The sequence below is a fragment of the Antechinus flavipes genome, chromosome 1, assembly GCF_016432865.1.
Source record: "Antechinus flavipes isolate AdamAnt ecotype Samford, QLD, Australia chromosome 1, AdamAnt_v2, whole genome shotgun sequence".
Taxonomy (NCBI): Eukaryota; Metazoa; Chordata; class Mammalia; order Dasyuromorphia; family Dasyuridae; genus Antechinus; species Antechinus flavipes.
This window is the reverse complement of record NC_067398.1, coordinates 565886271-565896815: the sequence shown is the minus strand read 5'-3', so window position 1 is coordinate 565896815 and position 10545 is coordinate 565886271. Positions and strand designations below refer to the sequence as shown.

Here is a 10545-nt window from a genome sequence, read left to right as displayed (position 1 = left end):
TGGCAAAGACAATTTTTATTTTTTGGAAGTTTTTGTACATGTCTCCATTGTTGGAGCTTCCCATGTGTCAATCTGATAAAACACCAACTGTCAGCAGCATTTAAATTGCTCAGAAAATACAAGTGAAGTTCTTGGATTTCTCCAATTTGAGGTGATCATTCCTTTTATCCTTCAGTGCATTGAAGCACATGAACTAGAACCATCACCAAAATCTGAGAAATGTTTAAACTTGAAGACTATAACTTCCTCAGGAAGAAGACAATAGTGGTTAAAAGAGAAGGAAGTTACTAGGGGAAAGAGGGCTATTCATCACAATTTATGTCACTTTGACTAGAAAATGAACAGCAAACATCTATATAATTGGGAGAGAGGTAGGAAAGGTAGGAAATAATCATTTAAAACATTTTTAAAAAGCACAGTGACAATTGCTTGGTCCTTCTTAATTCTTAGATGAAATTTTAAACCCTGCCGAAAAAAGTAAAATATACAGGAACAAAAGAAACAAACAAAAAACTCTCCATGCTTTTGTGTTTCCTGATCCTGGAAAGTTGTATTTCTTTAAAATTAAATGCTACTATAGGAAAATGTTAATGTATTTTTTTTCCCCAAAAAACTAGATATTTCATGGATCTCAAAAGTGGCTTAATGCATATGTTATTGAACTTTTGATATGTTGCTTAGTTTTCCTGAAGTGCTTTCTTTCTTTTTCTTTGTTACAAAGAAAAATTTATTTGGCAAGGAACACATGGAATATATTATGGATTATATGTGTGTGTATCTCTCTCTGTTTCTGTCACTGTCTGTGTCTGAGACTCTCTCTCTCTCTCTCTCTCTCTCTCTCTCTCTCTCTCTCTCTCTCTCTCTCTCTCTCTCTCTCTCTCTCTCTCTCTCTCTCTCTCTCTCTCTCCTCTCTCTCTCTCTCTCTCTCTCTCTCTCTCTCTCTCTCTCTCTCTCTCTCTCTCTCTCTCTCCCCCTCCTCTTCCCCCTCTCTCTTGTCTGTTTCTGTCTTAATGTGGCTTAAATACATTTTTAGCGCACTGAGTCAGACTTTTCATTCCACTAGGGGGCAGCCTAACCTTTTAAAAAGCCGGCGGTAAAGCAGACGCAGTTTTTTTGTCTTTGAGGTCCTGTCATTCTCTGTATAAACAAGTTACGTTCAAGTGTTTAGGATATAAATTACGACCATGCAGGCTGCCTTGGAAAGAATGTAAACACAGCACTGTGGTCGGAGCAAACTCTGAAACTGACTTTATAATTTATAGCAGGCCCCCGAGTAGCTAGCTTATTTCGAGGGAGGAAAAGAGGGAGGGAGGGAGAGACAGAGAGACAGAAACAGAGAGAGACAGAGATACACACATAGAGAGAGAAGCAGAGGCAGAGACGAAGAGGCAAAGAGGGACAGAAACAGACAGAAAGACACAGACACACATAGAAGCAGAGAGAGACAGAGACAGAGAGACAGGGGTGAGGGAGGAAGGAGAGAAAGAGGGAAGAAAAACTAAAAACCGATAACAAAGACACACCTCCAAAAACAGTAATTCAAATCACTTGTTAATTTTGAAAAAAAATACTGAAGAAAACTAAGCATTTAGAGGTGGTTATGGCTCTTTGAAGAAGATGCTTTAAACTGCGATCTTTTTTTTTTTTTTAAATGATAGACTTGGATTAAACTGAAAACATAAAAGTAAACCTCATAATGTCATTGTCTCCTTCCTTTGCTCCTTCTGTGGCGTGGATTTGGGCACGTGACAATTAAATTAAAAAAAAAAAATCTTTCCAGAGGATCTTGAGTTTTTCGTGCGGGGTGTGAGGGTGGGTGGGGGGGAATTAAAATAGGAATCCTCAGCAATAGGAAAAGTCCTTCTATGTCGCACTGAGAAAGCTTTTCTCAAAGATCCGGTGGGGATTTTCAAGAAGCTCAACTGATAGTGGTAAGATATAGTTAGGTTTTAAGGAACAACAAATCCTACCTCTTTGCAGCCTAATTGGCCAGACTTTTCCCCCCCCCTTTCCTTTTTCTTTTTTTCCTCCAGGGCTTCGCCTGCGAAGTTTCAAGTCTTCAAAACTGTGCCCATCAAGAAAGTTGAAAAGGAGTCTTGGATGTAAATCCCCGAAGGCTTGGGCGAGGTGTGGGGGAGGGTGAGACATTAAAGGGATTGGGACTGGGAGGGGAAGCCAGGGATGTGGCGGCGGCTTCGGGCCTTGTACCAGCGGCCCTGAACTCACCCGGCCAAGAAGGTGTGAGCGCCTTGGGCCGCCGTGTGCTTTGTGGGATTAAATTAGCCTTTACGAGCGGAGCTTGGTAAAAACTGAGCTCCTTGATCTCTGGCATGCTTTGAGGCAATCTAGCTACCACTCACCTGCTTTCTCCCCAGTTCTGGTCTCTTCCATCAGATTTTGCATGGATCACTACCACCCAGAAAAGAATAGAGACTACCTGGATTAAACAATGTACTTATTTTCTAAATAAAGTCACTAGGTACCTTAAAGTGAGACTAAAAGGAGATTGGGGGCGGGGATTCTTCCCTTTTCTTAAGCAAAATTTCTCTACTGACGCGATACGTGCCACTTTAGACCTCGGAAGAAAAAAAGAATGAAAAGAAAGTAAATTTCAAACAACCTGGCATTTAGATCTATTTTTCAGGGTAACATCTGGTTTGCTTTTAAGATTTTCCTAGTCCTATTGTTTTCTCCTTTTAGTCAGAAGTCAGCCGATGTGAGAAAGGAAGGAAAGAAAATATCCCGGGAAAAAGAGCGAGAACCCCAAACCCCGCGTGATTACTCAGGATGCAACCCCCATATCAGACTTATCACTCCTCCCGCAAGAAACCAGGGATTTGTGTTATTATCCTGAGGTGAAAAGAATCTTATTACTTAGAATATCCTGGAAAAGAAAAAAATCATTCGTTATATACAATTTTATTGAAAAAAATTTTACATCACAATATTTTGACAAACTGTAAAAGTATACATAAGTGCAAATATATCCTCCCTTTAAAGTACAAGCAATAGTGTGTGAGTATACACAAAGATCATTAAAAAATATTTTTTAAAAATATGGTGGTAGAAAACAACTTTGTAAAAACGTTGTATTGTCACAATACTGAAAATCCACTTTCTTAAACTAGACAGTTTATTTCTAAATACTTTCTTAATAATACTGATGGGCACTTTTGTCCAAAAATAGTGTCTGGAAAAATAGAACACTCCTAATTAACCAGGAAGCAATATTTTAAAAAATCACACACACAAAGACACACACACAAATTTCTTGTAGTCTTTCTTTTTGATTGCCTCTTTGCTGTAAAATTCCAAGTTTTTCATAGAAAAATACCAACTGTCCACTTTTTCAAGATCCCGATTCCTGAAGGCAACGAAGATCTCAGAAACGCTTATTTGTCTTTTAACCTGGTTAGTTTTTAAATTCCCCACTAGGGAAATAATGGCCTTTTCTGTCCATTTTTATCTTCCTTGGTGACCTACCCTTCCGCCCTCGTCCCCCAACAGGTTTCTTCTAGCGGTTTCTGAAGCTTACCTGGTCTTGATCTGTCCTTTGATGATTGGTAGAACAATACTGGCCGCCTTTGGCATTCTGGCCATGTGATTTGTGTTCTACTTAATACTATCAAGGGTGCAAATTACATTTTTTACCCTGTGAGTCCAGCTAGACCTCAAACCTGTCATCCACCGGGTCCCAGACAGCCACTGTTTCATAGTTTCTCCATCAATTGGTTCTTTATTTATTCACATGACACAGGGCTTAATATCCTGACAGACACTTTGATGGTGATGATGGTGATAATATGATCCACTAGCCGAAGGATGAAAAGAAGAAATGCCGTTGAAATTGAGGACGAAATCTTTCCTGTCACACACTGGGGTAGAGTGATGCTGGTAGCGAGGCAGTCCGACTGAAAGAAGAAAGACATTTTTTTAAGTATCTATATACGTACATCTTTTTAAAAACAAACCTATCAAGACTGGTGGATTAATATACTGACACTAGTCACAGGGAGAGTCACCCGTCTCTTTAATTGAGTTAGAAGATTCTTGAGAGAATCTACTTCTGGGATAAAATGGTGCTATTTAGAATTTCCTTTGGCTCAGAAAATTATTAAAATTTCATTTTTTAAAGAAATAGTATCCCTATGAACCTGTGTGCTCATGTGAGGTGATTTTTTAAAATTTATATCTAGGAAGAGTACCAATTACACTTCATGTGGGAAAGAAAGGCTGATCCTTATTCATATTTTCTCCCATCTTCTCTTTATTCTATTTCTCTCTGTGTCTCTCAGGTAACATTTCTCTCTGTGTCTCTCAGTGTTTCTGCCTCCCCTCTTGTAAAAGATGGAAGCAACCTTAGGTGTTTGAGGTAGGCAGTTGATAAAAGAACCTACCATTTTTATAAGTCTCTGTCACTTTTCCAATGAGAGAAGCTCATTGTGAATACAGATTGTTTTATTTTTTGAACTTGTATTCCTAGCGCCTGGCACATTGACTGGCACATAATAGTACCTTAAAAAATACTCCTTGATTGAATGAGAGATTAATGTTACAACGAACTGAACGTATCAAATTTTTTTTAAAAAAGTTTAATTTAATGGTAGAAAGAAAAAGAAGAGAGGATCATTAAATTCATCTGAATCTGAGCTCCATGTGTTCCCACGGGAACATACACACACACGCACACACATGCACGCACACACATAAATTTTGTGTGAGTAAATTTATGTCTCTGGGTTGCACTCAGAGACTTCTAGATGGATTTAATGGCATTAGGGAACTTCATTTGGTTAGAGATTTTGACTGTGAGCTTTCTAAGGATACAACTCGGACACAAGTAATTTGTGTAGACTAGCTGACTTCACAACAAATGTGTTTATGACATTATATCGACCAAATGACTCTACAGTGGATTGCACTGCAAATTCTAGACTTTTAGTTTTGCCATTATGGTGCTTGCTCCTCACATCCTGGGTGGGGCTGGAGATTTCGGGTATGGGGAAAGGAAAATCATTTTCTTGCTGCTAGGAATGAACGGGAAGCTTATGTCCTTTCGGAGCTGGTGAAGTTTTCTGCCCCTTTCCTCACCTCTCAGCACAGAATTTAAAAACTTCTCTCTTCTTGGTCTTTTCTAATAACCCGCTTGGTATGCTGACAATAAACCCTTACAGTTTATTGCAGGCCTGATCCAATCAGTTAGCATGCTTTAACAGTGTGTGAAAAATGTATTGCAAGCCTAGAAGGGGGGGGGGGGTATGGGAGGTGTAGGACCTCTGCTTTCAATCTTCCTTTCAATCTCTTTTAGGCTTAAGAAACAACAAGGTCACTAACATAAATAGCTGCTGATCCGGCCTAGGTTTATGGACGGATAAAAACCAATTGTAACCAAATATATGCATTGCCTTGCACCCACCAGTAAAAGAGGACACAGCTACACTCACAGCAGCAACTGGAATTGCACTTGTTCCAGGATACCGGTGAGTATTCCTTGATCTTTTTAAGTAAAACGTTTTGCATATACCTCCCATCCCCCACCTCCACAACTGTATTCCACACATGGGGCAGTAAAATTAGCATCATACTCTTGGACCACAATCATCCTAGTTATTGTTGTTTGTTTGTTTTTATCTGTTGCTAGGATAAACAGACAAATTTTTAAATATGAGTGCAGGCACACACATGCACACACATCCCTCATACCCACACACCCTCACCTTGCCTTGGACATCCTTGTTTTGATAAAGGAATGAGAAAAGAACCACTAAAGTCAGATTAGCTTTTATCTGACCTACAATTTTATTCTCATCTCCTTTTGACCAGAATTATTTAATGTTATAGTGTGACAGGGCATAGTTATTCTCCTCAGCTTCTCTATTGAATTTCTGGAGGAGAGGGGACCTTTAGGGAAGGCTAGGAAGAGTAAGATCAGAAATAGTCTCATTCACAAGTATAGTTTGATCTTTTTTGTCTTGGTTTATCCTATCCAGAGACCTGGCCTAGCCTGTGCAATTCAATATTCTTTCAGCTTTTATCTTTCTTTCCTCATTCCCTGTAAAAGAGGGAGACCTCTCAAGGACTAACTAGTCTTCTGGGATGGCCTCTACCTTTTCCCATTGTTGAAGTCAGTGGGTTGTATAGCTGGAGTTCACCCTCATTTCAAATGCCAAATTGTTAAGGAAATATTTTTAGTGGAAAAGAAAGCACACAAAATATTCCCCAATGTCTCGGCATAAACGGGGGAAGGGGAAAGGCAAAGAATGAGACCAAAATACCAAACAAACAAAATACATTTCTTTCCTTGCTGTTAGAGTCAAAGCACAGGCCTTGCCAGTTCTTCTCTGCTTTGCCCCTGAGAAAGACCAGCACAGAAGGAGATTGAAGCAAAAATGAGCAAAAGAGAGATCCGGCTCTGGTGGGTCAGCTAGTTAAGCCCAAGGGGCCCTCTCCTGCTCAAGTTTTGGATAGTTTGTTGGTTCTTTATGTTCAATGTTCTGGCTTGTTTACTTCCTGGTTGTGGAAGGCCTACTGGTTTATTTATTTTTTAGACAATTTTATTGAAACTTGGAACAAACTGTTTTAAGATGGTATACTAGGTACAATTAAAATATAATTAAATTTGTTAAAATATATTTTGGGGATAACCCCTACAGGAGTCTTGATTAAGGGGCTGCCTGCCTCTGACTGAGAGTGTCATAGAGAGAATGGTGGGGGGAGGGCTGGTACTCCGTGTGTGTGTGTGTGTGTGTGTGTGTGTGTGTGTTTGTAGGGGATGTGTGATTGACAGTCTCTCTGAAGGGATAAAAAAATAAGAGGGAGAGGGTCGTCTGTACTTGTTACTTGTTGAAATTCCCATAAAATTGAACAAGACCCTGCTCTCATGTGGGTTAAGTCAGGCTAAAATCCTCTTCGGTGTGGTCTTGCCCAGACTGTCTTTGTTTAGTTAACCTCAGAGACCCACATTTAAAGAGTCTATTTGGAAAATTTCACCGTAAAGGGAGCCACATCTTTTACCCATTTGAGGGGGATGTGTATTTTGTGCCTCAATTTCCCCTCTCTAATGTCTACAGGCAGAAACTTATGTAGAGTTAGAAACCTTTTTTTTTTTTTTTAAATATAAACTGGATTAGGGTTATAGATATTTTGTGTTCTTCCTGTTGTAAACATATTCCATTTGCTTTAAGCTATAGCTTTCTTAGAGATTAGAGGACTTTGTCCAGAATTTAAACATTTCTGGAGTTTGTGAAAAATTTCACTTTCCCTTATCTTTTGCCACAAATCTACTAAAATACTTCCTGTTTCTTTCCATTCCCCCCTGAAATTTCCCTTCTTTAGACATCTGATAATTCACTGCTCTTCATAATTAGTTATCTTAATATAAGATTTTAAAAATCGACATTACTAGGAGTCTCTCTATCCCAAAGCCAGCTTTTTGGGGGCAAGCATAGAAACCTTTAGTACAAGAAATTCCCATCAGCTCTGGATCATTGTTTGTTTAAGGGGTTTTCAGGGCTGCTTTTGGGTTCCCAGTTCTTTTCCCTTGTCACTCATTGGGAAGATTTCCCAGTCTCCTAATTGACATGACCTTATTATTCCCTCTTCTCTTTCATTCTTTGTCTTTTTAGATAACTCTTTCCCTAACATTCTGGTTTTATTTATCTATCTCTTTGTCTCTCTCTTTGCCTCACCCCCTCAGCACTCCCTTCTTCCATCTCCACCTTCTAACACAGACTCACCGGGTCTGTACAGTGACTTTTTCAGGAGCGGATCTTTTCACTTTTACTTCCAAACAAAATCAAAGGAAATTAACAAAATAACAAAAAAAATTAAACCAAAATAAAAATAAGCAAAAGAACGACTCATAAGTCAATTCATTTCTCTCAACTTTATCCTCTGTACTCTTAAAAACCCTAAGCCTGAGACCTTCAACATACAAAAGCATCCATCACCTTCTAGGTGCAGCTCCGGGATAGTAGACAGTTACTCAACCTCCATTAAAGCAAGCAGGGTGAATTTTCATAATGCCAAACCCCTGACCCTAGTTACTTCTAGGGTATCAAGATCATGATTTTTTTTTTTTTCTAATTTTGCCTTCGTTCTATCTGACCCTCCCAACTTACTCCTATACCTGGAAAAATGCAAAAGTGTGGATTACTCCAGTTCGCCAAGTAAGTGACCTTTGGGGTGTTTGATCTCTCAGATGTGTTAAGAAGGGGAATACAAAGGTCAAATGAGACGCAGAACCCCGAGATGAGAGGCACAAAGATGGCTGCTGGCCGCCTCGGGTTACCTGAGAGGTCCTCGCGGGCATTTTGGTGCAGGTAGCTCTGCTCCAGGGAGTAGGAGGACATGCTGGAGTGGAGTCCGGCAGGGGCGGCCGGGTTGCTGCTGGGAGTCAGGGCAGGCGGCTGCTTGAGGTAAGGTGAGGAACCAGGAGGGCTCCAGTGAGCGGCTGGGCTAGTATAAGGCGAGTGGCATTCTATGGCACTCGCCATGGCAGGTGATGAGGGCACGGGGCTGCTGCTGCTGTCCGGTCCGTACTCTCCTCCTCCTCCTGCTCCCCCTCCTCCGCCACCACCTCCTCCTCCGGCCGCCCCAACTCCAGCACCCGTGGTGACCGGGCAGCTGGCCATATATGTCGAGCCCGGGTTGGGCGACATATGGGGGACGTGATGGTGATGGTGGTGAGGATGGGAGTGTCCCGGGGTGCCGGTGCCTGAATCGTAGCCCCCCGGCATCATGTCGAGGCCGCCGTAACCACCCTGGCCATGGCACCCGAGCGGCGCCGAGGGAGGTGGCTGGAAATCGAAGCCCTGCGGCAAGAGCGAGGCTCCAAAACCCAACCCGCTGACCATGCGATGGTACATAGGCTTGAGCGCCTGGCACTTCCGCCTGAAACCCCGAGGCCGGCGGCGGAATGAGCCTTCTTCGAACATGAATTCGCTAGCTGGATCGATGGTCCAATAGTGGCCCTTTCCCGGGCGGCCCAGCCCCTTGGGGAGCTTGATGAAACACTCATTGAGTGAGAGGTTGTGGCGCACAGAATTCTTCCAGCCCTGGTAGGCTCCGCGAAAGAAAGGGAAGCGAGCCTGCAGGAACTGGTAGATCTCGCTGAGAGTGAGCCGCTTGCTGGGCGAACTCTGGATGGCCATGACGATGAGGGCGATGTACGAGTACGGGGGCTTCTCTGGGCGACGCAGCCCAGAGCTGGCCTTCTTGCTGCCGCTGCCCCCGCCTCCTCCGCCGCCCCCGCCACCTCCTCCGCTCCCGCTGCTGCCCCCGGTGCCGCTGGTGTTCTTGCAAGCTGCGGAGGAAGCGCTGGAGGACGAAGATGAAGAAGAGGCAGAGGACCCAGAGGAAGAGGAGGAAGAAGAGGTGGTCTCCAGGGCGGCAGCAGCAGCGGAGGAGGAGGAGGAAGGGGGTGGCTGGCTCATCAAGACTGACTGGAGCGCACCGGGAGCCGGGCTGCAAGGACGCTGGAGAGGGACCGGCGGGGGCGGCAGACGTTGTTGCTGCTGCTGCTGCTGCTGCTGCTGTTGCTGCTGCGCCTGCTGCCCACCCTCGGTGGTCATCTGGCACTGAGGAGAGAAGCTAAGGTGGGGGTGGGGGTGGGGGGAAGAAAGGGAAGGCAATGGGGTGGGGTAGGAGATGAAGCCGGCAGTACTCCCTCTCCTACCGCAGGAGCTGCAACCGTGGCTACTCCCGGCCAGCTCTTCGGTGTCTCCTCCCTCAGCTCCGCTGGGGCTTCAGGCAGCGGCAGAGGACTGCAGGCAACGCCCGGCGCATCCCTCCCCCAAGCATCCAGCCCTCTTCCTTGCGCAACCAACCTCTCCTTCCCTTAACACCTCGCAATAGAGTTTCGAGAAGCTGAGTTCCAGAGTTGGGACTCTGGAGCTTGACGTCTCCTTTCACGTTCCCTCCTCACTTCTGTCTCTCTTCCTTCCACCCTCCCTTTCCCTCTCCCCCTCCTTTCTTCTCCTCCTCCTTCTCCTCTTCCTCCTCCTCCTTACCCCCGCCCTTCCCCTCTGCTCTCTGCATCACCGCGGGGAGGGCTCTCTCACTGTTTCTGAAATCACAACTTCTCTCCCCACCTGGTGGTCATCTCCCTCTCTCTTTCTCTCCCTCCTCCCTCCCTCCCTCCTTCGGTCGTCTCTCTCTCTCTCTCTCTCTCTCTCTCTCTCTCTCTCTCTCTCTCTCTCTCTCTCTCTCTCTTTTCCCCCCTCTCTCATACACACACACACACACACACACACACACACACACACACACACACCACATATACACAGAGAAACAGAACTTCATTTGCTTTTTGTAGAGTCCAGTAGACCTCACGAGACTCGACTAGTTATTCTAAGTTTATGAAATCGTTCTTTCCCCCTTATAGACATTCTCCACCCCTAACTCATCCAAGAAATCCAAGGCCGTCGCCGCTGCTGCTGCGGGACAGAAAGCATCTCTTTTCTTCTGGCTTCTGCCTACTACTCAACCCGCAGTCAGTTGCTGCCGCTGCCACGGCGTTAAATCTCCCCAGCTGCTTTCTCTAAT

At 44.0% G+C, this 10545-nt stretch overlaps 1 protein-coding gene across 1 annotated transcript; it reads right to left on the bottom strand.

Moving 5' to 3' along the window:
* Positions 1-2903: 2903 nt before the first annotated feature.
* On the bottom strand, positions 2904-10127 carry FOXF2 (forkhead box F2). The gene is made up of 2 exons (XM_051970784.1): positions 8291-10127; positions 2904-3911 (listed from the first exon to the last, which is right to left on the bottom strand). Exons 1-2 carry the CDS (start codon positions 9570-9572, stop codon positions 3745-3747), a joined length of 1449 nt encoding a protein of 482 aa, XP_051826744.1. The 5' UTR covers positions 9573-10127; the 3' UTR covers positions 2904-3744.
* Positions 10128-10545: the final 418 nt, after the last annotated feature.

Coding starts and splice junctions, on each gene's coding strand:
- FOXF2 (XM_051970784.1), bottom strand. CDS start 9,572: ATGACCACCGAGGGTGGGCAGCAGGCGCAGCAGCAACAGCAGCAGCAG. Junction 3,912..8,290: donor TGCCCGCGAGGACCTCTCAG/GTAACCCGAGGC, acceptor TTCTTCTTTCAG/TCGGACTGCCTCGCTACCAG.